The sequence below is a fragment of the Pholcus phalangioides genome, unplaced genomic scaffold, assembly GCF_987345545.1.
Source record: "Pholcus phalangioides strain wild (caught in Gottingen) unplaced genomic scaffold, Ppha-v1.0 ptg000017l_1, whole genome shotgun sequence".
NCBI classification, from domain to species: Eukaryota; Metazoa; Arthropoda; class Arachnida; order Araneae; family Pholcidae; genus Pholcus; species Pholcus phalangioides.
Genome location: NW_028301610.1, coordinates 62,305,129 through 62,332,162, shown reverse-complemented (window position 1 = coordinate 62,332,162; position 27,034 = coordinate 62,305,129). Strand labels below are relative to the sequence as shown.

At 37.0% G+C, this 27,034-nt stretch overlaps 1 protein-coding gene across 1 annotated transcript in view; it reads right to left on the bottom strand.

Annotated features, from left to right (window-relative positions):
* The window catches only part of LOC149074477 (5'-3' exonuclease PLD3-like), a 124,559-nt gene that overhangs the window by 39,736 nt on the left and 57,789 nt on the right, over positions 1–27,034 (bottom strand). The window contains exons 3-5 of the mRNA XM_089246968.1: positions 22,974–23,097; positions 17,014–17,147; positions 3,227–3,427 (exon numbers count right to left, since the gene is read on the bottom strand). Coding sequence (XP_089103094.1) covers positions 3,227–3,427; positions 17,014–17,147; positions 22,974–23,097 — 459 coding nt within the window. The remainder of the gene's footprint in view (positions 1–3,226; positions 3,428–17,013; positions 17,148–22,973; positions 23,098–27,034) is intronic.

The window sequence follows — 27,034 nt, the reverse complement described above, 5'->3', positions numbered from 1 at the left end:
TTCCGGTAAATCACGTTGTTGAGACATCCTCAACTCACCTTGTCTCAAAAAAAATACTGCGCAATCGAATTTCACAGTTACGGCAGTAAAACAGACGTTTCTGCAACATCCCAATTTCTGCCCTTATCTCCTTTTTCTGGTTCTTGACGTCATGAACTTTGATTTGCATATGAAGTTTTCTTCTTCCATTTCCTGCTAGGCTTTAAATTATGGATGATTCATTTTATGTTACTAATCGGTATACATCTTTGCATGGTTTTGTTAAAACCATGTGCTCCCCTAATTGTTTTGAGCAGTGTATTATAATATAGAAACTAAGATGGGATATCTGAAAATTCACCTATCAAAGGTGTCAAAGAGGGGTTCAAATGTTTTATGGGGGAAATCATCACAGAGCAATTTTCAGATAACCAAATCCACACTAGCGAAGCCGCGGGTAACAGCTAGTGTTTGTATAAAGTGAATAGAGGTCACGCACACATGTGTGGGGGAATATATGGGAAAAACCAATACCATCCAATATTTCTTTGTCTCACAGACAGTGATAGCATAATTTGCTCTGCAAATCTCATCTTACGAAACTGCTACTTACTCCAAATAATGGGTATTTGCTATGTGGATTTCACCTACCCCAAGATTATTAGCAGTGGTGCATCAGGGCTCAGATATTCCCTCATTGCAGTATCACTTTAATATATGGTGGGAGCAATTAACCTCATTAATTCCAAATAAGTCTTCCCTCGTTCTGTAGAATGCGATGAATTTGGAATTTGATTCCCATAATTCTTTGGCTGCACGCATAAATTTCCTCTATTTTACCTTTTATAGCAGAGATAATAGTGTAGAATAATATCTTCATCCCTGTTATTTTGATTTGATTTTTTTCATCCCCATTCATAAGGTACAGAAAGATGAAATGAACTAAAAATGGTGAGTTTTTCACTTGGTTTCTCAGGCTTTGAAATTTTTTTCCGATAGCACCATGTGAGGGAGAACAAGCAACTCAAGTCCTTTAGTCTCTTTTTTTAGATCAATTTGGATAACCCTGAGTGAGGAGGGCCTCACAATAGTATAAGAGAATTTATTTGTATCGTCCCTTTGGGTCTCATGTTACATGTTTTTTTTCTTAAGTCAGCCACCTCGTTGGGCAATTTGCCTGTTGTGGCGTTGTATTTGTATTTTTCAGATGTCTCGATAACCCCCCCCCCCAAGTTAACTAGCAAACGCTAGGTCCTTCCCCCGGGCGACGACCCAGTTATGTCAGTATGACTTTTGTGATTCTTTATGTTCAATGTATGTGGTTATTCATTGGTAACGAAATAATTGTATTCAAATACCATGTTTAATTAGCGGAGGGCCGCAGACTTCTGCTGGTTACGTATAATCCATTGTCTTGGTCTCACCCTCAACAGCCTTACTGATATCGTGGGTAAAGTCCAGCCGGCTTCCTTCATGATTATCGAACTGTTGCCAACCAAAAATACAGAGTACCCAAAATAGTTTACCTATAGCATAGTTTTACTACTCTGGCTAGTCGATAAGATATGTTTTCCTAGTTAGTTTATTTTTTTTTGCTATATGTTCTAGCATAGGCATACGCAGAATTTTCTCGAGGGGGGTTTCAGATTTTTTTCCCTTCTGAGGGGGGTTTAAGTTTTTTCCTGCAAAATAACACTATAATCTTAGCTCAAGGGGGGTTAGAACCCTCCCCCCCCTGCATACGCCAATGTGTTCTAGTCAACTCAGAAGTATTTCCTGAAGGTACCGCCTGATCAACAGGGTGTTCCAGAAGTCTAGAATTATGCAAGAACCTTAGGAGATTGATCGTAATACTCCAAGCTTAGTGTGATGTGTTGGTGTTTATTGTCGTCATGATGGATTATTGGATGTGTGCTCTACTAGTGCTTTAAGATCAGAAATGTGTTATTTCATTCGTGGTTCCTTAGACGAATTTTCATCTCTCTTGAGTGTGTAAAGCCTGATTGTTGTCAGCGCCTTTGAGGATATAAAGATGTCTAGATAAATTCTCATTAATAATCTATGGCTGAATTGGGCGAGACCACTCCTGTATTTGTTTGATTTAAGAACTATCTCATGTTGAAATCAGTTAAGTTAAATGTTAAAAATTGAAACTTGAAATATAACTCTGTTAATAATATGTTAAATAAATGTTTTGGTTTGAAACTTGCTGTAGTTCTGTTATTATTGCCTTTGAATTAATTGGATCCTTGAATCACGGGACTGTAGCTCGTAATATCCTCTTGACAGATGAAGCACATTTTCACTTGGATTCCAGCGCTCTGCAAGCACATCACTGTCTTGTAGACACAATCTTTATGTAAGAAAATGTGTGGAGCTCCTCCACACATTGCAATGTGTGTTAAGAATGCTCTTAAAACATATTTTACAGAAGAACATGTCATCAGCCGGCACTTCCCTAATCTATGGCCTCCCCGATCCCTGCACCTTAATTCATGAGATTTTTGGCTTTGGGGGCATTTGAAACATCTGGTAAGTTGTGACAATCCAAGAACTTCACCTGATCTTAAAGGAAGCATTTCACGCCACGTGCTGAACACACACGTCAATCAATTGTGGAACATGCCATTTTGCGATTTCACATAGTATCTGAAAATGATGACCATCATGTGGAACATGCTTTGTTGCAGTAACAATTGTAAAAGTGTTGAACAATTGTTAAAATTGTAAACGTTTGCCTAAATGTGTCATTTCTTAATAAAACACCCTTTTGGTGGCGACATGTACAACTAACCCCCCCCCCCCCCAAGAAACAAATTCCCATCACTTCGTGAAGTCCTCCAAAAAAAATTCACTATTTTCTTATGACTGGTTTAGCCTGTAGGCTACTTTAAAATAGGATCTTTTAATTGTGGACACCCTGTACATTGGTTGGATTTTCAAAAGAACTCCCTTAAATTTTATTCTCAAAATGCTAGCTTCTTAATGAAGCTTATAGTGCGAGGAGCAAACGTTTCACCTTTTGGAAATTATCTTAAAATTTGTCACATCACACAAAGTATAGTTAAACAAGGGTTGAATATTGATCTCTTAAAGTAAGAACCCTGTAGCTCTCCATGACAGCCAGAGTAAAAAAATTGTCAAGAAACATATTTACATGTATAAATTAGACATACATATGTAAATACAACACATGTATCTTCATTTATCCAAAATGAAATTAAAAGATATTTTACGTTTCACTCACAGACATATAAGTATGAATGACTGAGCTATTCATAGTGACGGTGACTGGGTTATCCTTGTTAATAGCGGTTTGTAGATCTTGTGGCCACTCTGGTGGAATGTAAGGGTTTGGAACACCAAGTTTCCAATACACTTCAAATATCTTGTTTAAATCCAGAGCAAGGCAAGAGCAATTGTAGATCACAACCCCCAATTCCTTTACCTGAAAAATAAAAGTTATTACAAATAATATGTATAGATCATAAACACCAATGTTTTAATACAAAACTATACTGCTTGACAAATGTTAAGGAATAGTGTTATTTTTTTATTACAATCTGATGATAGATATTCTTTCAAAAAATGAAACTTGGCAGATGTCTATTGCACATCCCGAAGTATTTTTATTATGTGAAGTGGAACAGATATTGCCACATGGAAAAACAAGGTATCCTCTACACTTTGTAGTTCAGAGACTTTTCCAGTTTATAGAAAAGTATTTAATGAATTGTTCTGAAATTTTAGTCATGTAAACCCTATGCTTGTACTCACAATTTTCAGTGAAAATTTGGTCACCAGTAAATTTAAGAGACCAACAAAAACTAAATAAGAAAAAATGTTTTTGATCAACCATGACAGAAAAAGCTGCAAGTAATTTGTAAATTTAACAAAATATTTTATTTGCTATTTTCAATGTTTGTGCATTTTCATGAAAATTGCATATATGTTCATGAATTGTGGCAATGGTCACTGTTGTTTAAAAACACGCCCGTGTAACGCTGCTGAAAAAATTTTTATTTTCTATTCGATTCTTTGATTACTAAATACTGTGAGTGACGCAGAATATATTTAACTATGTCAATAATTGAAAATTAACATCGTTTGTACAATTAGCTGCATTAATTAAGATGCAAAAGGAAATAAATAAAATAGGATTTAACCCTAAAGTTAAATGTCAAATGATTACGTCGCCATCTATGTTTAAAAAAAATAATCACACTTGAAAAAAAAAATATTGCAAGATGAACTGCAACGTTTGCTCTGCCACGATATATGATATTAATGAGGTGCTGAAATGAAATCAATGATTCAAAATAACTTGTCTTCAATTCAGGATACCTTGAAGGAATACAAAAAAGATGTAGGCGACATTACTAAAAGCTTAGAGAGTTCCATATGGAATTATTAAAGGAGGTTGACAACAAGGTGCAAAACTTATCCAATGAGATAACCAATTTGCAAGATGAAAACTTGCAATTAAAGAATGAAAATATTCAATTGCATAGAGACATTTTTGAACTAAAAGAATCAGTTTCAGATGTGGAATATAGGAGTAAAGCAAACAACATCGAAATAAATGGTATTCCTGAAGAGAAAAATGAAAACTTAGTTGAAATGTTGAATAACATAAAGGATGTGCTAAACATCACCCACAATATACCGATAATTATTAATGAATATATTAATAATATATTATTAATGATATATTAATGAATATTTGAATTTATTCTGTTTAAATGGGATTTCTTCATTTGAAAAATGTGTTGCAAGAATTGGATTTACTGATTGAACTGATGTTGACTATGTTTTTTACCGTTCGCTAAAAAATAATTTTCAGTGTAAAATGGGCGTATATGATGCGGGATAGATCATCATCTACTAATTGGCTACATAAGAAAATGTTCATCATATAATAATGATAACAATTCAAATTATATAGAAAAAACTTGGATAAATTATGAATTATTTGAACGATTTGTTAGGGGTGTTGATTTTACGCAGGCTATAAATGAAAATGATACAAATCAGGCCTATATACATTTTATTGACATCCTTAGATTGAATTCAAACTTATTTATAAAAAAAAATTATGTTAAAGATGGAAATAGGGCAAAGCTTAATTAATGGATTACGGATGACCTAATTAAAATGTGTGTGATAAATATTAAGGAAAAACTATACATGAAGCATCGTAAAAATCCATTCAGACATGATTATGAAATCAATTGCCGCCTGCCAGTCCAGTGGTTAGAGAGCTAGCTTCTGACTGTGCAGGTCTGGGTTCGAATCCCGGGTCGGGCATGGATGTCTACTAACACTAACAAATTCCCTGCACAGATCGTAACGATCTGTTGGGAATACGTGCTGATCACATTATTTAAAAAAATATATATACACTGCTGGCCACCCAAATTGCAACACCAAGAAAGACAAGAGATATCGCAACAATATTTATTTTGTAGATAACATGTTGACCAAGCATCAAATGATTAAATTTATAGACTTCTGTGAAGTGTGGTTCCTGCCAAAATCAGTAGCCAGAGTAGCCGCCATTGTTGGAGATTACCGCTGCCACACGCCTCGGCATTGATTCAAAGAGACTTTGGATGTGTTCTTGGGGTACAGCAGACCAAGCAGCTTCCACGCGTTGCCAAAGTTGATCTGGTGTGGCAGCTGGGGATGTAATCTGGGTCAATCGTTGAGCAACCATGGACCACATGTTTTCTATCGGCGAAAGATCCGGAGAGCAAGCTGGCCAGGGAAGCAATTCAATCTGGCGATTGACGAAGAACCTTTGGACAATGCGTGCCACGTGTGGTCGCGCATTATCCTGTTGAAATATGGCTGTGGGCAAGCCCTGAAGGTAAGGAAGGACAACTGGCTCCAACACCTCTGAGATGTAGCGCTGGCTTTTTAAAGTACCGGCAATGCGTACTAGAGGAGTGCGAGAGTGATATCCAATACCGCCGCATACCATAATACCCGGTGCAGGACCAGTGTGGCGGTGCATAACGCAGCTGTTCAGCATCCTCTCTCCACGGTGTCTCCAGACTCGAATCCGACCATCATGGTGTTGCAGACAGAAGCGTGACTCGTCAGTAACGACAATTTCATTCCATTGTGCCGTCCACATCCTTCTTTCATCGCACCATTGGCGGCGGAGACGTCTGTGGTTCTGCGTCAAAGGTAGACGAAGCAATGGACCTCTTGCGGACAGACCACTCTGCTGTAAACGGCGTCGAATGGTACGCGCAGACACTGGATGATGCGGTACAGACTGAATGTGCTGTGCTATGGTTCGTGATGTGGCTGAGCGATCCGTCACTGCCATACGCACAATACGCCTGTCATCACGTGAAGTGGTGCACTGAGGTGGATGCGATCGAACACGTCGGTCCATCGTACCCTCCTGCATCCAACGATCACATATCCGCATGACAGTTGTTTGGTTTCGTCCAACACGACTACCGATTTCCCTGAAAGATAATCCACAATCTTGGTAGGCCACTATCCTTCCTCTGTCGAACTCGGATACTTGATCAAAAGATGATCGCTGTTTTCTATGAGGCATAATTGATCATTTTTTTGAAAAAACCACAAGAAAAACACAATTGTCGTACTTCAAATCGTCGAAATCTCCAAGCCTTAAATAGCGCTTTGAAGTGGCGCCACATGCGCGCGTGATGTGCGTCTGCGCTGAAATTCTAATCATTTGCATATCTCACCTCCGCTAATGCATGTTGTAAATTTCATATTATTTGCATGCTTCCTTCAGGGTGTTGCATTTACAGTGGCCAGCAGTGTATATAAACAATATAATATTAATTTAAAGAAAGCAATCAAAAAACAGAAAGATGATTATTTTAGGAAAAAGTTTATCAATTTAGGATCAAATAAAAGACAGTGGAAATTTATAAACCATTTTGTAAACAAAAAAATTATAAAATTACCCGATTCTGACGATCAAAACAAACTAGCTAACGATTTTAATGATAATTTCATAAATCGAGTAAAGGTTACTGAAGTAAACAATCAAATAAATGACTTTGTAAATAACGAAAGTTCTCAACTCAATTCAACTGTTCTTCACGAAATTGACTTGCCACAAACTGAAAGCCTAATTAACTCAATTAATATTAATAAGCCGACAGGAACGGATGGTCTGACACCAAGAATGATTAAAATTATCGTCACCACCCATCACTAATAACCCATTTGATTAATAAATCTCTATAGTCCGTTTCAGGTTAACTTTGCAGTGAAGGGGAAGCTACGAGGGAACTGCATCACTCGTTGCTATGGGAACGAAAGCCTCTTAACCAATGTATCGATGCACAGCCTCTGTAAGGTATGGCCGATTCTCGCCAATCTCACTGAGAAAAATCTTTTTTTACGTGTAACGCAATCGCACAGTTAAATTAGTAATAATTATAGAATTAAGGAAAACCATTGCCGATACTTTCAGAAATTAAAGTGAGGTTTTTGAAATCATTTGTTTTGTTTTTTGATTAGAAGTGTTTTAAAATTTAGAAAAAATAATTATCTTCTATCAGCGTGTCAATATTTCCCTTCCCTCAGCTGAAATTTATCTACAAAAAAAAAATCCAAACAATATTATGAAAGCAACGTATGTTTTGAAGTACTGTATATTAACGATGGTTCTCAAAAACTTGGGGATTTTTAATTTTTTCTTCAATTTATATGGAAAAAATTAATGTTAAATAAAATTTTTGAAGCCAATAAAAAAAAAAAAATTAAGAACCAGATTAACTCTGTTTTCACGTGTAAATGCAGGAATAGCACCAAATAATAATAATGATACGTAAAAGTTTAGAATTTTGTTACTCACTTTTCTTGCCGAAATTTCCGTCGCTCGACCTCCTCCCCCTTTCCCGAACGGTATACGGTGAGGTGATGTCACTTGTTTTCACGACAGTTTTAGTCTTTGTTACGGTTGATGTGCTGCTCATGGTTATTATGGATGATTCTTATCGAGTTTCTTTTACAGCGAGCAGGGGTGGGAAGTGACTAAGTCCATTTCGGAGCAGCTCTGGAGCAGCAAAATTCAGGATTTCGAGCAGTTTTGGAGCAGCAAAATTCAGGATTTGGAGCAGTTTTGGAGCAGCAAATTCTGGATTTGGAGCAGCAAAATATGGGATTCGGAGCAGATATTTATAAATTGGAGCAGTGAAATTAACAAGAATATATTAACCCTCAATCCTTTTCAAAATAAAACTGCACTGTCTTTTGTTATCAAACATCTTTTCGTCAGCTTGATTTTTGTTTTTGGTGTTTTAGGCTTTTGACACCTTGTTTGAAAGAGCGGCTGTCATAAAATTTTTTGCACCAGTCTATTTAAGATGATTTTTGCTTACTGAGGGCACTATTTGCTGCCTTGAACAGAAGCACTTCAAATGAGCTAAAAAAATTTTATAAGTTTTAAATTTTTTTTATACTTGGAAAGAAATGGTTGCAAAATGGGAGAGAATTTCGGAAAAATCAACTCGATGTTTGGCGATTCAGCACTCATTATCTGGCGAGATTGGCGATCTGATACTCGATATTTGGCGAGATTGACGATTTAACGCTCGTTATTCGGCAAAGTTTCTAAACTAACATTCGTAATTCGGCGAACATGCGCTTTTTACTCCCGGAAAGAAAATTATTTTCACGAAACATCGGGATTTAACACAATGACAATCGACTACAGTAATTTCTGCTGCTTCCAGTGACGACTTTTTTTTAAACGGAAACACTCGAATTTGCACTTTAAAAGCTGAAAGGCATTGCAAACCATCTTCAGTTCCACGATCACGGACAATATCGGGGTTTCGCGATGGAAAGCCCGATCAGGGGCCGATAGTTCAAGGCGATAGTTTAAGTATAGTGGAATAAAACACGCTCTTCTCGTAAAGAGACGTTTCGTGGCTAGCAGGAACAAAAAATTTTTGGCGTCCTTTCCGAAATTCCGGGCATACTGAAGCAAAATTCGCTATTTGGCGCAGAAAAATGTGAAAATACGCTATTGGAGCAGGATGGCGCAAGATATTAGTTTTGGCGCAGTGCGGCGCAATTGGCGCAGAGTTCCCACCCCTGCAGCAAATATTCAAAAGAGAGAACACCAAAAATATAGTATTCAGGAATGGAAGAGCAGAGAACTTTAGCGTGGCTATCTCTGGTGAAAATAAAGATTGAACTGTCACATAAAAGATGAAAGCCTAAACCCCTGTGGACCCCTTCTCCCACTTCTTTTATCTTAAGAGACACTAAAGGCAAAGGGCATCTGGAGAAACAGGTGGGTAGAAGATGGCATCCGTTCGTGTTGAGTGGAAGACGCGACTTGTGTCAACACTCTCCGTGATCAGAAACTAAAACTATCCCATAAACATGGCAAAAAATAATTAAAAAAAGGACAAAAAACCAAAACTTCTGCACCCATAGAGGACCTCTCACAATAGTATCGCCGCTCTCGTCGAGAGAAACAGACTTGTAATCTATGAGTGAATATCTGAACTCACTGAAGCCTATTTTTGGGAGAAAATAAAACTGATTGAATATTTGTGTTTATGTGTAAGCCTAGCTATAATTGCATGTAAAACTGAATGAAAAATTGTATTGTTATGGAAAATACAACCAAATAACGAAAAAAATATATACAGCATATAATTGTGTAACGGAAAAAACGCGACACACAGGGATATATATATTGGTGGAGAAAATTTCTAGGATATCGCACCAGAATGTCGTTGCCATTGCTATGGATTTTTAATAATGGTAAGCAATATTTTTTATAATTTAAAAATTTTAAACAAGTAAACGATATTTAACAAGTATATAAACAAGTTCAAAACGATATTTTTTCAGTATTTTTTTCAAAATCATAGAAAAAATTGAAATATTCTGTATAAAGGATCATCGTAAACTTCCAATATATGAGAACTATATTTTGCGGCGAAGGAATACACTCTCAACTTTTCTCTTCACTACAAAGTTAACCTGAAACAGACTATAGATACAGGAATATTTTATAATAAACTAAAAAAGTCTATTGTTACGCCTATATACAAGAAAGGTAACAAAGATGACATGAACAATTACAGACCAATTTCGATTTTACCTATTATGTCGAAATTATTAGAGAAATGGGTAAAACAACAACTTAATAGTTATTTACATTCCATTGCTTACTACTCACATCATCAATTTGGTTTCAGGGAAAAAAGGAATACTGAAGTAGCTATGATTAAATTAATGGATTATATACAAAATAAAATAAATCAAAACAAAAAAGTAGCAGCTGTATTTATAGATATCAGTAAAGCATTTGATACAGTAAACTGAGATATCTTATTGGAAAAACTAAAAATATTGGAGTAAGAGGGCTCCCGCTCGATTGGTTCAGGTCTTTTATAACAAATAGGAGACAGACTGTTAAAGTAGGCAATGCAATAAGTCAGGTAAGGGCAATAGATACAGGCGTACCTCAGGGATCAGTCTTGGGCCCAATACTGTTTCCTATTTACATTAATGAAATTCATAACATCAATATTTCCAGTCAACTTGTTTCATTCACAGATGATAGAGGTCTGGCTTCCTCTGCTGAAACAACTGAAGAACTGATAAAAAATTTGGAAAAAGACATCTATACAATAAACAAAAGAATTAGAAACCTTTGACTTAGGCTAAATGCTAACAAAAATAAATGGGTTTTTTTTAATTTAACTAACTCAAGCACACACACAGATTTAATGAAATTTCATGAATGTAACGACTTCGCTTCAAATACTATATGTAACTGTTCATACATTGAAAGAATACAGCATTATAAATATCTTGGAATCATTATTTCATCTAACCTAAAATGGAAAGATCAGACTGATCAAGTTGTTAATAAATTACGAGCAATTACAGCAATGACGTATAAATTGAAGGCTATCATCTCACACCAAAGTTTGAAAGAAGTGTTTTTTGCATGGGTGTTCCCACATATTTTATGTGGACTACAAGTTTGGGGGGAACATATAAAAATTCAATTTATACTATTCATAATCTTTATGATTGTTTGCGATGTGACATCATACAAACCAACAGTTCTTCACACAATAAAGTATCATTAATCCAATTTTATATACGTCAGCTTCATCTGTATAAAGTTTTAGTATTCATGTATAAGAATCCTGGGGGTCTATTACGCTCATGTCGTTATGCCCGCGTTTCAAACATGTTTGGGGTTTGCGGTGCATTGTGGGATAGATTTACGCCACCATCGCTAAAGGTTGATTTTTCTCACATCGTTACTAGCGATTTTCGTTATCTTCATCGCTACGTGAAACATTAACTAACAAGAACCGGAGACCACTCGTTATGTTCACGTTACGGAAATAAACATGGCCGCTCGCGCGTACATTTTTCTATGGTGAGAGCAACGGAGACAAATTAGTTAGAATTGGAAATTATTCATTCATTATTAATTTATCAAATTGTTCATTATAACGAATAATAATTCTCTGAATTACGTTCCTTAATTTAGTAACATGATTCAGAGACAGCATTATCGTTTAAAATGTTATCTGTACACATACTGATTGGAAAAAATTATTCACAGTGGTAAATCGTTATAAATTATTATACTTGGTACAAAGATAAATCACTCTACAAAACGTTTTTTTTTTAAAACCTTGCATGGAAATGCTTTTATTCTAATCTTAAACTCATCTCAATATAAGAATATTATTTAACTGGTAAATCTCTCTATCGCGATGTTTTCAAGACATTTTGAAATTCGCTCAATATTTTTTTTACATCTTGTTCAAAATCGACGTCAATATATATTTAAACGTCTCCAGATTTTCCCCTTCTTAATTCGTTTAATAACATTGATATTTTGTAATATCAATTAAGTATTGCTACTTTCTGTGCAGTACACAGAAGTGTAATGCAGTAAACACCATTACACACACACACTATACTCTGCGCACTAAGTAAGGGTGCTGAGAAAAATCAAGTTTTTGATGATGGTCGCTGAGATTTGCGTTATGAGGCTCGTTGAGAATTTGGTTTAGGGAGTGACGTCACTAACGACCTCGTTGTATAACGACGTGAGCGTAATAGACCCCCCTGGCTGTCACTGAACTGACTTTCTTGGGCTATACCATCAACGCTCACGGTCTCAAACCGCTCGCCAACGAAGTCGCGGTCATCAAAGACTATCTACCGCCTAAAACGTTGAAACAGCTGAAACGTTTCCTTGGTAGGATTGCATTCTAGAAAAGATTCATCCCACTATGTTCTCAAATCATCGATCCGCTCCAACGTTGCCTTAAAGGTAAATACAAGCCATCACGTGCGCTCGAACTCACGGACGACTAGCTGAAAGCTTTCACAGACATCAAGCAAGCGCTCGCCGACGCAACTCTACTTGCTCATCCGCATCCAAACTCTCGACTTTTTCTGCTTACCGATGCCAGTGTTATGCATGCTGGGGCCACCCTCTGTGAACTTTCTTCAGATGTTCTTCCAGTTCATGACAACCACAACAACGGATCCTCAAGATCCATGACAGACAACTCTACACACGACCGGCCGCTGTCCATGCATGTCGCTAATCAGCAAGGCTCATCTCGGCAGCTCATTACCACAATTGCTCCAAGTAAGGATCCCGTCGACTTACTCGATCGCTTGAAACCCTTAGCTTTCTTCAGCACCTCATTCAACTCTACCCAGAAATCTAAGAGTACTTACGAACACCAACTACTATCTCTTTACCTAGCAGTAAAATATTTTCGCCATCAGTTACAAGGTCGTCACCTTACCATCGTGACTGATCATAAACCAATTTCCCATGCATTCCACCAGAAGCTCGAGTCAGCGTCGCTGATCGTCCAACGATAGTTGTGTTACATCAGCGAGTACACCACCGACATCCGATATCTGCATGGCATTCTCAACACTTCAGCAGATGTCCTGTCTCGGTTACAAGCCGATGCACTCCATCTCGATGAAATCAACTATGCCCTTCTGGCCGATGCCCAACAGACCAATCCAGAACTTGCCAAACTGCTCGACTCTAGTTCAACAAGCAATCAAAATTCACTAAAAATTCATCGAACCTTTCTTCCCGAATACAGACTGAACCTCTATGCTGATCATTCGCAAAGAGTCCCGCGAATATTTGTTCCCCTAGCATTTCGCAAAGGAGTGATTGAAAAATTTCATTCTTTATGCCATCCAGGGGTCAAAGCATCTGTGAAACTCCTCACCGAACGTTTCGTCTGGCCAAACATAAAACGAGACGTCACTAACTTTGCTAGTGCTTGTATCGCCTGTCAACGAACCAAAGTGCACAAACACACCTGATTCCCTCTCCGAGTTTTTCCTGTGCCGTCTGAGAAGTTTGCTCATCTGAACATCCGACATTGTGGGCAGACTCCCGAATTCCCAAGGTTACGAATATCTTCTAACTGTTATCTGTCGATTCTCACGATGGATCAAAACCATCCCAATCCGAGATATGTCCGCAGAGACTTGTGCCCGAGCATTATACTCCAACTGGTTTTCACAATATGGAATTCCCAAGACCATCACGACGGACCAGGGTTTGCAATTCGAATCGCACCTATTCCACAAATTCAACAGTTTGTTCGGAATAAATCACATCCATACGACTGCTTACAACCCTAAAGCAAACGGGCTCATCTAACGACAACATCGTCAGCTCAAACAAGCACTGAAGGCTAGCATGACAAGTGATTGGGTCGAGAGTCTTCCTTCGGGTCTCCTCGGCCTCCGAACATGTTTTCGACCAGACCTCAACGACACCACTGCCAAAATGGTTTTCGGTCAAACGCTGAGATTGCCTGGAGAGATTTTCGTCGAATAACATGTCCCGTAGCCAGTAACCACCTATCTCGACAAATTGAAACGAGCCATGGACACACTCAAGCCGATCCCGACTTCAAGGCATGGCATCACACGTAATGTCTACGTTCCACAAGTCTTGATGACCTGTACACACGTTTCCGTTCGCACCAACGCAGTTCGACGTCCTCTACAACCAACCTACGAAGGTCCCTTCGAAGTGCTGTCGCGGTCCGAAATTGTTTTCCGTGTACGTATCAAGAACAGGGAATCTGTCATCTCGATTGACAGAATCAAACCGGCCTATCTCCTAAACGATCAGTACCTGGATGGGCCAGACATTGAAGTTCCATCAACACCAGAGCAGCAGATGACGACTACTATTCCAGCCACCTGACGTTCGCACGACTAATACTCCAACTCAACGTACCTGTTCAATAGTACGAGCTCTGGATAGACTGAATTACTCTACGATGTGACTCCGTCACTTAGGAGAGGGGTACTGTAGCGACAGCGTCCACCGCTGGATGGCGCTGTCCACATAATACGAAAAAGAATGTGCCTGCGCGATGGCCAGGCGGTACTTGTGTTTTGGCCGCTCAGACAAGTGAGTCACGCGGTACACTCATTCTTGTAGGCTCTGTTTATTGTGTTTAATTGTATAATAAATGTTAATTATATCTTTGAATCGTAGAAGAAAGTGTTTGTCGTCAACCGCCTTATTCCTTCTATGACACACTGAATCAATTAGTCTCTGGCACAGATCTGGATTGGACCTCAACTATGAGTTCCATCATCGCTATCAAGAACTCAGCAATGTCCATCAAACATTATTAATACTTTGGTCATTTCATGATATCTGATGATTGTATTTGATGCTATTACTATCAAGATATTGTGGAATCTTGCTAAAATACAAATACAAATACAACGCCACAACAGGCAAATTGCCCAACGAGGTGGCTGACTTAAGAACATCATGGATCCCCGAGCCATTTTTTGGAGGCCCTACCTACTACTACTACACCATACAACGCCACAACAGGCAAATTGCCCAACGAGGTGGCTGACTTAAGAACATCATGGATCCCCGAGCCATTTTTTGGAGGCCCTACCTACTACTACTACACCATACAACGCCACAACAGGCAAATTGCCCAACGAGGTGGCTGACTTAAGAACATCATGGATCCCCGAGCCATTTTTTGGAGGCCCTACCTACTACTACTACACCATACATGCACCCCGCCCACATCCCTCCCCCCCGCGGAACCCCCCAACGAATCGGTACATGCGGGAATGTGCGTGTACGTGTAGTGAAACCTGACGTGAAGTTTTTTGTTGTTTCTCTGTAATGCTTGTTATGTGTAGTGCTGCCATCTGCCACTAGTTTTTCTAACTATGAGTGAAGTGTTATGATTGAATGATTTATCGTTGTAGGACTGTTGCTCTCTGTGGCGAGACTTTTTAACGGGGAGATCGGCTCGCATTTGCGCCTTGAAGTTGGGAACCACAGAAAACCAACTTCAGCTGACCACCACTATGGGGTTCGAACCCGGATCCTCGCATCGCGAGTCCGTCACTATAAAGCTGATGAATTGCAAATCAGCTGCTATCGGCTCTACAATAGCAATGATGAGATTCATGGAGATTCATTTCACTCAGTTCCACTTTGCATAATAAAAAATACTTCAGGCCATGTGCCAAGTTTCATTTTTTTTAAAGGATGTCTATCATTAGGTAAAGTATGATGAAAAATAACACTGTTCCTTAGCATTTGTCAAGTAGCGCCCAGAGTGGTAAGAGGTAGAGCCATGTCTCCAGTGGTGTAGATAGTAGTATGCTTGCCTGGAATGCAAGAGGGCCTGGGTTAGAATCCCGGTGGAGACCAGATGACTTTTCTTTCAAAGTTCACCTCTGTTGTATAAAATCCAGAAAATATCAGTTTCTTTGATATATTGGTCTATCTCTAGGTACTTTTGATTTTCCAAAAGAAAAAAAAAATCATTAAATTAGTTTTGAGAGAAACAGATTTGCCATTCCAAAAAAGCTTCACATTCTGCACATACAGCACAAAGTTTCAGTGGTGGACTTGTTGACCCTTCACACAGCAGTCAAAATTGCCAAAAACCCTCTTCAAAATGTCCTATCTTTTTAATGAAGTAGGCTTGCTTCCAATTTTCAACATGTGTGAAGATAGCCGCATAGGGAAAAGTGTTCCACAGAGAAATCAACTTTACAAAATATTTAAACTAGTCAACTTTAAAATAAGAGGCTTCCAAGGAGACAAGATATCTCGTCAATGCCACCTAAAGAATTAATAAACGAATTCAAATGAATGAAAATAAAGGACTGAATACTCATTTATTCCAAGTTCCTTTTTCAATATTACAAAATGTCTGGACTGCTAAAATAAGACGCAAGGGATTGACAAGATATCTCATCAATGGGATAAATAGTTAAATATTTAGTAAAATATATAGTATATAATAGTTAAATAATAGTATAAATAATTAGTATAATAATAAATAATAGTATAATAATAATAATAAAGCCAAAAGGGCTAAACATACTGTGAGTAATTTAATAATTTATCTATTAACCTTTGCGATCCTATGTCAAGTCCACCTACATCAGAAAAAAGTACTTCATTGTTATAAAACCCCCTCACGATAATAGAAAGACTCCTGTGAATTTGGCTTTTCAGCAGAACTCAGAGCTATATAAAAACTGCAACGGGACAAACATTCAGCATCCTTCCTCATTATGGGGGAAACGCTATAAAGTATATACTGCCAAAAAATCTCTGGAGCACAAAGGGTTGATACGATTAGTTTTATTTAAAATTCATTGATTGCGGCCTCTAAAATGTATGCGTAAAGTAATAAACATTACTTAGCGCGTCTAATTCAGTACAGAAATAAGATCTGGTTCAACCTTATTCTTCCAGGATCTTGGGAAATGACATTCATTCATTGCCAGATTTGTCTTTAGAGAATAGATGCCAGCACTTGAACATATAGATGCACAAAACTTGCATAAATACACTGTTAGGTTCTACAATAATTAATTCCAACACAGTTACCTTTGTTTCAAGGTAAAAATGGTAGTAAAATGCTTCTGTGGTGATAGGATCAGGGTTGTGTATGGTTAGTGAAGTTTGACAAGTACCTGGGTAAGTGATCTCCAATCCATGTTGGCACTTCCAATGTAAAAATGTTTTTTGTCTACCATTATCATCTTGGTGTGTAAAATTCCAGCTCCTAACATTTTTTCAAAATTAAGGCTCCTTACTTTGGCTGCACCTAAACCGATTGAAGAAAGTAGGATTAATTACTTGATAAATGAACCAGCTTACCAGAAATAAAGCATATTTAAAAAAATAAAAACGTGAAGAATAAATCTTTTTATTACTTGACATACGTGTTTTCATTATAAACGTCAATAACATCCTTACTTTTGTGTGTGTGTGTGGTAAATTATTATGTATTATAAAATAAGCAATTTCTTTGGAATATGTTTATCACATATTACATATCAGGGGTATAGTACATATATTACATTTTCAAGTTCATGGTTACATTTTCTGTTTGCGGTTTCTTGTAACATTTTAATATGTGAATCTCATACCTAAATGCTTACATAAAAAAAGGTAGTCGGAAGAATTTAAAAAAAACATGTTTGTGATTCCAAGAAATAATTTATCACATTTTTACTCCCAAAAAAATTGTTTAAAAATACTTCAAAATACACATATTCTAAACGCTGCACTATGCAGCAATTTTTGGAATACATAAAATAACCTTAAAATAAAATTTTAACCTTAAAACAACACATTTTCTTCGAAAACAAACTATTTTCCCAAAAAACCCCCCGGTTTTTTTAGCCTAAAAAACCCAGCAGGGAGGGGGGGGGGGAATGGGTATCTACCCGGGGAGCAAATTTGACAACCCTGATATAAACCGGAATCAACCCGGAAGCACAACTTTACCTCACTCTGCTACTAGATACCACATCCACGCTGGTTGTGCTGATATAAATTCTTAAATTTTATGTAATTAATTATATCCTAATATTTAATTGTTTAATTGTTAATAAATAGTTGTTAATCCTTTTCAAGTTCGTATATTTAATATGGAGTCATACGCCACACCGCTAGAGCATGTCTTCACTCTCAAGGTACCTCCTGACTTCCGGAATGAAATACAGTTTAGACCAATCCAGGAAAAGTGTTTTCATAGTCCAAGACTTTTCATTGTTCATCCAAAATACTGGGAGCTTTGACTTATCCTTTCCTTCAATGCTCGTTTATTAGTAGATTTGAAAATGACAGTGGGCTTTATCATGTACCTATATGCATTTTTGCATGAACATAGTAAGTCTATCTTTACTTGCTTCAAAACCAGGAGCTCGCTTTTCTTCTCTTGCTTGACTTCTTTGTGGTATTTTCCTCAAAATAGCGCAGTTTATGTAACATTGTCTCTTTGGGCCCATATATATGTTCCATTCATCATTAGATTAAGCCACTACTAAACCCCTAGCATGAAATGTAAAGTGTCGGGATCCGATCCCTCTACGTTAATGGTGGTTTTGTCGTTATGTGGGAAATTCCTCTTTATTTTAGACCCCAGGGACCTCTCAGTTACCAGAAACCACCCAAGGACCCGCTGGCATACCGGTAAGGGCCAGAATGTTTGCTTACTTCGGCAGGTGGGGTCTTTTGGCTGTCGAATGAGGCCAGAGGTCGGGCTTCTGATGTCCTGTATAAATTAATTTCCCTCACGACGACAATGTCGCTATTTTCGTGGAGGGGTCTGGTTCCGAATTCCGTATAGGTTGGATGAGGCTTAAAAGTTTGTCTTGGAAAATTATTTTATTTTCTTTAAGCGACCTCCTGGGGAAGTTATCGCAAGTCTCGTTATGTGGAAAACGTAGAATTGTACTTACTTGCTTACGGCAGGGGGCTGCAGACCTTTGTCTGAACATTTCATTGTTTTGTGTTATTTGTTTAATGTTGACATAGTCGGGAGAGTCTGATCAGCTCTCCGGAATGTGCCATGTTGCCAGATTTCCGATGTAATATTTTCTTTGTGTTGTTTATTAATTGTTAATGCATGAGTATGCAAATGAGATAGTTTTGTTGAGGCGAAAAGGCCCTGCGAGGACGTATGCTCCTAAAATTTTATGAAACGTGTGTATAAATTCCTCCCTCTTTGGCTAACATCTCTCTTCTTCCTTTGTTGTGTTCATTCAAACTAGGACCCTCTAGTAGGGCGGTTCTCCGTCTTGCTACCACTTCATTTGGCCTCAGGCTGGGAAAATGATCCAATAGTTGTTCAAAATGAAATAGTTTAAATGTCTAAATTTGTTTCCCAGCAGGTCCGGAACCGAAAAGATTATTTTATCTTCATAGTTGAAAATACTTCATTGCTGATGTTGGATGGAAGATAACATAGCAACTGGCCTCGTCAAGGGTACATGCAGTAACATAACATCTTGGTGATCCGGCCCTCAACCGAGAGGTCCCCTGGAGCTGATCGAGGTGGTCCGGCCCTCAACCGAGAGGCCCCCCCTGGAGCTGATTGAGGTGATATGGCCCTCAACCGAGAGGCCCCCGTTGGAGTTGATCCCGCCCTCAACCCAGAGGCCCCCCTGGAGCTGATCCGGCCCACAGCCGAGAGACCTCTGCTGGTACTCTGACCACAGGCTACACTACACCGAAGTGACTATCAGCGTCGGGCATCCGACCGGCAAATAAAAGACTGATTATTGACTGACCATAAACCAGTGAGAGCGTTCTATTTTGTCAATATTGAATGGAGGGTTTTATGTTGAATAATCTAGTGTTAAATTTGTGTAACTTAAATCCGAAATTAATAAATAACATTTTCATGTGAAAGTTGAGTTGTGATAATTTTCCACTTGTCATTTGCTACTACAAATTACTGGATATTTTGAACCGGGCAAGCAACTCCCACAAGGGACGTTGCAGTAACATTAAATGATTCCTCGGGAGAAGACCCGGTTGATTCATAGGATTTGAAAGTGTGTATTTTTATTTGTGTACATTATTTCATTATATTGATAAATATATGTCATGCCGCTGTGGTGGTCGAGTGGTTATAGTGACGGACTCGCGATGCGAGGATCCGGGTTCGAACCCCACAGTGGTGGTCGGCTGAAGTTGGTTTTCTGTGGTTCCCAACTTTAAGGCGCAAATGCGAGCTGATCTCCCCGTTAAAAAGTCTCGCCACAGAGAGCAACAGTCCTACAACGATAAATCATTCAATCATAACACTTCACTCATAGTTAGAAAAACTGGTGGCAGATGGCAGCACTACACATAACAAGCATTACAGAGAAACAATAAAAAACTTCACGTCAGGTTTCACTACATGTACACGCACATTCCCGCATGTACCGATTCGTTGGGGGTTCCGCGGGGGGGGGGGGTGCATGTGTGGTGTAGCAGTAGTAGGTAGGGCCTCCAAAAAATGGCTCGGGGATCCATGCTGTCTTAAGTCAGCCACCTCGTTGGGAAATTTGCCTGTTGTGGCGTTGTATTTGTATTTGAAAGAATTATTTACATACCTTATCTCACAGGCAAAGGTATCTGCAGACTTCCATCTCGTAATATAATAGTTCCATGATCTCACTCTATATAATAGCCATGCATACAATGTGGGAAAAGCCTGACCAACTTCCTCCATCTTGTTTGGACTAATGCCATCAAAACGTAATAATGTTCAAAACGAATCAATGCCACGCGCCCGTGTGCAAATCTTTGACATCATCAATTCTCACGTGCGCCAAGTGCCTGCTGTATGTTTCATTCAACACTACTATAAATAGTACTGCGAGACACCTCATCTTCGCAGGATATCTAATGTGCAGTGCGCTTCGATTTTCCCATTAGAACCACCGGGTGTTATCATTCAACATGTGTATAGGGGCGAATTCTGGGTAATATGTCACAGAGGAATGTGCTTTCTGGGGTGGATTGTTTATATTAGTGAGTACCTTTTTTATTCTTGCATTCTTAGAAATGCATTTTTTTGCAAACCGCAGACTGAGCAAACCAAGATTAGCAATCATAGATAGTCTCTCTATATTTAGCTGTGTGTAACCATGTTAAAAAGATATCTCACATTAGAAGCTGTAGGATATTTAAAAACTCTTTCAGATTCCAAATTAGGGGATGTAGATATTGCCAATTACCTGCTAATGAACATGGAAACATCACGGATGAAGAGGATATTGTTGAAAATGATCTAGTGACAAGAGTTTCAACTGATGTATGTGTGAATGATATATTTTACAACAACGAGAAAGGAACTTCATGCAGCTCCAAAACGTATCTAGCTGTTCTCTTCTCATTTTGCGTTTACCAACGTTTTTTCCAAGGTTGGATTTTTGATGTCAAAAACTTAAATGAATGCTTTTTGATAATGTTTTGAACACAATAGGTATATAACATGATGGAAAACTTACTTTTCTGCATATTGCGATGTTTTATTTTTAAACATTAATTTATTACAATAATTAAAACAAAATATTAATTATAATTTACAATTTTGAATTTTTCAACATAAAAGTCTAGAACATATAAAATATAATTTCATGGTTCATTTTATCTAAGCTACTGATTACCTGTGTTCAATTTGCTAAGCAGAATAGAGCTACTTATTTAAAATATGTATGATAGGACATCAGAAACTAAAATCAGTATTAAAACAGTCAAAAACTTATTGCCAATGTTGTCAGTTTTTTTAAATGTAATATGTTAATTAACAAAACACGTTTATGTAGATTATTTGCAATTATAATTACTAAGAAAAAAAAAATTTTAATATTTTAAATTTTTGATCGGCCCAAAATTTTATTCCATATAAAAATTCTCACACACACACAGCCAGTGTTAATACACTAATTAAACTCATTTATTCTCATCTAAAAATTTCTAAGATCAGGGTGTATAAATTAACAGTTTTAAAGAGTATTTTCAACCAAAGCAGAGCTGACAGGACTTGATACCCAAAGCATTGTTTTGCATGTTTGAATACAGCTTCAATTGGAAAACCATTTCATTATATAAATGCACCATATCATAGTGCAAAAGTAAGAATAACTAAGTTTGACTAAGGATAAGTTACAGGAGTTTCTCAAGCTTCATGTACAAATTAAATGGCATTTTAGTCCTATAATTTAGTATTTTGATCGCTAGATATATTTCAATGTTATGCACAAAAAGAGTATCTCAGTGATTATTTAGATAATTTAATAACAGAAATCAACATTACATATATGATGTAATAAACTTTTTAAACATTTATCTGTTGTAAAAAGAGTACAGCAGATAGTTTATAACAAAGCACATATATAAGCAGTTTAAGAAATTTTGGTAGGTCAAGAATCATCTTGAATCAGAGAATGTCAAATCATTCCATAGTTTTCCCTTCAGTGTTTATACTATGCGCTTTATTCAAATTGTATATTTTATAAGAAAAAAACCATATATTTTGTCCAAAATAATTCTGTAGAGAGTAGAAAATTATTTTAGAATCATATTAAATATTTATTCTTTATACAACATAGTCACTTTAAACATTACATGCAATTAATGTGTGTATTCCCAATGGGAATTTTTATACTGAAAAGCAATATTTGAGGTTTTTGACGTGACAGTTTCAACCGTCAAAAACCTGCCAACCTTGGTTGTTTCCCTGATATATTGTCTCACCCAAAAGGTAATTTATTTCTATTTAAAGGAATAGACTAACTTCTTTGAAGGACTAAAAGATTAATTTGTGAAAATGTGCAGTCTATTAATTGAACGTTTGCAAAATCCAGCATCAACTGTATAACCTGACAAAGCAAAGAAATTGAAATTTGCTTATCAGGAAAATAAGGACAATTTTACCTCTGATTACCAGCTCTTGTTGTAACAAACTTTTATTGTATTTACATCCACTAATTTTCAAGATATTCCTTTTTAGTCAACAATTTTTAACCTCAAACTTTTTTTCCATCATCTTATATATAATGCATTTCACTCAGATGATTCATTCGTGACAATGAAATTGCAAATCACATGTGAGTTTTTTATAATGCTAAAATACAATCTAAATCACCTTTAACTTCCAATTCTTCGGTATCATGTTGTGGAAATGCTCTTGTTGGTTGACTCTGAACAATGCGAATCCTTATGTCTCTTTCAGTTCCAGCTTCAAGTAAGTCTTCAAATATTTTGTCCCCCTGAACCATTAAATGAACCGCAAGCAGTTGACATAAAAAGTTGAGTTACACATTACAGAAAACGGTAATTTTGTATTAAAATAAAAAACTTGTTCATTTAATATCTTCAATAAATATCTTAAACAATTCAGTATATTTTAGATAATAAATAATAGATAACATGGAATAGAAAGTTTTCCATTCTTGTCTTGGACGTTGCTGTGATAAGACGTTTATCTTGCTCTGTTTGCTAGCAATTGGCTGAGTTGGGTAGCAGGGCCATGGAGATTTAAGGTTGCAGTGGTGTTGAACACACCGTCAGTGCCATTTTGAGGTTTTTTATTCTTGGGATTGATTCTCGATTTTTCTGTGTTGACATAGATTTTGTGTTTGCTTTTTGGATTTAATTCTTCAGTGTTCTTATTGTATTTGCCAATTAGTGTTCAGTTCTATTTAGTGTTAGGTAGTATTCACCAGCGAATTTTATTTTGTAAAATTTTCCTCTTTCTGCAAAAGCCAACCATCTTGAATTTGAGATGTGTTCATTATTTCTTCAATTTTCATTTGTGTGTATATATATTTGAATAGATTTATTTTTTTCTCTCTTACGCTTTTATTTAAACTCTGGAAGCATGGGAGGAGATATGCCCCCTCCCATCAAATGTGGAGCTGACTGATATACGTGCATATGAACTGACATCATGCTTTCCCCCTCCAGACTTTCAAGTCTATCTCTGCCACTGAGCTATAAGGAAAGTGGAGTGAAGACTGTTGGAATGTTTTTTCTTTTTTTTCTCTATGCACGTACGGGAACTGGTCAGGCCAATGCAATATGTAAATCGGCGGTGGAGTGCTCTCAACCTCACAGGAGCGTGGTTTTATAGACTGGTTTTACTCTGTGATGTGTCTGTTCTTTTTCCGCATGTGTATCGGGATTAGGGTTTTCTCTCCCTAAGATTGCTTATTGGTTATTTTGTTGGCTGTATTTTTGATGATCATAAATGATCTTGTTTTTTTGCAAATTTTATAGAATAAAAGTTAGAGTTCAAAATGAACTTCCGATCATTGTTTTTCTTTCTTCAACTCAGTCGGCACGCTTTGCCCCCAACAAGGACTGTGAGCCATCGCCTATGCAACCACATCACGTCCTTTTGGAGCGAAGTAAGCAAACATTCCCTGAACGTGTTAATGCAATGGGGCAATTTCAAGTATGAGACCTATACATTCCATTTTTTTTCTCACTTTTTGGCCAATACATTCTTAAAAAAATCTTATATTTCTGAGAATTAACTGCTGAAAAAGAACTTTCAATGCAAGAAATGAAATAAAAAAATTAGAGAAAAAAGATTTTTAATGTTGTTTCTGCCATTATATATACAGCAATGTACACAAACAAGTTTTTTAATAAACAATTAAAAAACAAATCCACAGAGCATAATTTGGAATATTAAAATCACAATTCACAAGAACACTTTTATGTTTGCTATCAAATAATTACTTAGTTGCAATGCAAACCTTTGTCTAAAATTGTATACAAACTCTGTAAATTTGAAGGGATTTTTTCCCCTCCAACATATGCAATTATTCACAGCACATAAGAAATCATTTAACATTTTCATTAGATTTCTTTTCATCATGATTTTACAACTCATGTTTTCTCACATTGCAAGGGTACCAGAAACTAACACCTTTTCCTCTAATTAAGACTTTGTAATATTACATACAGCTCAACAGTAATTCATGTGAAATTAATTTATTTCGAATTACGATCATTAAACATAAATTGAATGTGGAATGAAAACTACATGTGTTCAATTTTACAATTGTAGTATAAAAATCAATGCATCTTTTAATATAAAACCATGTGCATTTACCTATGAAACTGAAGTTTATTTTCCATCTTCCTTTAATTTTCTCCATCGGTTGGTGCGATTATAGGCAGAACATGATATCACTATTTGTGTATATGCAGATGGACAACTATACTAATGAAATAATATGAAAACTGAAAAAAAATACTGAAGATAGAAGTTTCCCCTATTGTTTACATTAGGTCAAAATGTCACCCAGCTTCATCTAGAGTTATAAAAAGGACAGGCTGATCAGTGTACAGAATTTAGCTTCTTAATAAGGCCTTTAACACAAAAGAAACCGCACCATACCCTTCTTCACCATAAATAACTTTGAGTACATCCCATCCTCGAGTGGGAAAAAGCAGAAATGAATGGAATTTCCATGGTATTGTATTTCTCAGGTGCATGGTTGGGAAAGGAGCAGGTGGATGTATGTATCTTGATTGGTTGTAAGAAGGATTTGTACAATATTGGTACAGTTAGTTTACTTGTGTTTTTGGTCTTTGAAACCTTTGATTAGAAGCCTTTTAGTCTTTAAATGAGTGAATGATAGCGAACCGTGATAGTAAAGGAAAGTTGAAGAAAAAGTGAGATTTTTCAAGAAAAGTGGTCATCCTTTTATTTTTGTCGAACACAGGGCTAAAGCAGTTTGTCTCATTTGCAATGAGAGCGTAGCCATGATGAAAGAATACAATATTAAGAGAGATTACGATACCAAGCATAGTGCGAAGTATTCTGGATTGGAGGGACATTTTCAAAGTGGAAAAGTCAATGAACTGAAATCAAAGTTGAACTGAAAACAATCATTATTCTTTGGAAGAAATGAACAGTCTGAAAATTGTGTTCGTGTTAGTTATATAATAGCAGAAAAAATTGTGAAACGTGGGAAGCCTTCATTGATGAAGAATTTATTAAAAAATGCCTTCAGTCTGCAGTTGATGTGCTTTGCCTATCACAGGCTCAAGCTGTTTCGAACATTAGTTCGCCTAATGTAACAGTAGCAAGACGCATGGAGGATCTGTTAGCACATGTATTCAAGACCTTCAAATCCTAATGTGAGGAATTTTTGTTTTACTCAGTATAGCTATGGATGAATCAATGGACGCAACAGATACTGCACAAGCAGTCATTTTCATTCATAGTATTGACAAAAACTTCAAAATTGTTGAGTAGTTAGCAAGTGTCATTGCACTTAAGGATACCATACAAAGTTTCGACATATCTTAAAGTTTGGCAGAAACATTAGCCAAATGTGAGTTGGACTTAGGCAACATATCTGCCATAACTACAGATGGTGCTCCCTCTATGACTGTCAGAAGACGAGTAATCATATTGATAAAGTGATACTGAAAAATGAAAATACGAAGATGATGGCTTTCCACTGCATTATACACCAGGAAAATTTGTGCAAAATGTTTTTCTTCAACTTTAAACATGAAATGTCTGTTGTAGTGAAAGCGGTTAACTTCATTCGATCTAAAGGACAACCATACAGTTTCAAAAGTTCTTAGAGGATTTGGAAGCTGAGCATGACGACGTTATTTTTATTATACAGAAGTACTCTAGTTGAGCCGGGGAAAGATGCTTCAGCACCTGTTTTTCTTAAGGAAGTTGATGAATTCATGAAATCCAAAGGAAAACTTATTGGAGAGTTTCAAGATAAAAAGTGGGCGAGAGATTTCACATTTCTTGTCGATATCACTGGTCATCTGAATGATCTAAACTACTGCTTTACTCGGAAAAGACCTACTTGTCTATAATCTTTATGACAACGTGGAAGCATTCGAAACTAAATTAGTCCTTTGGGAATGTCAATTGCAAAACAAAAACTGCACACATTTTCCTAAATTATTGTAGTTGGCAAATAGATCTGCAACTTGGAAACCGGATGATTATGTACAGTGCATTTCAAATCTGAGGATTGGAAATGGAATTCGGAAGCAGATTTTCCGACTTCTGAGAGAACAAAATTTCTATGAAAATGTTTTCCTCACCTTTCTCAGTTGATATCGAAAGTGTTCCACCAGAGCTACAATTAGAATTTGCTGATGATTGTTCACTTCAACATTCGTAGCATAAGAGCAAATTTTAACCAGCTGATGGTT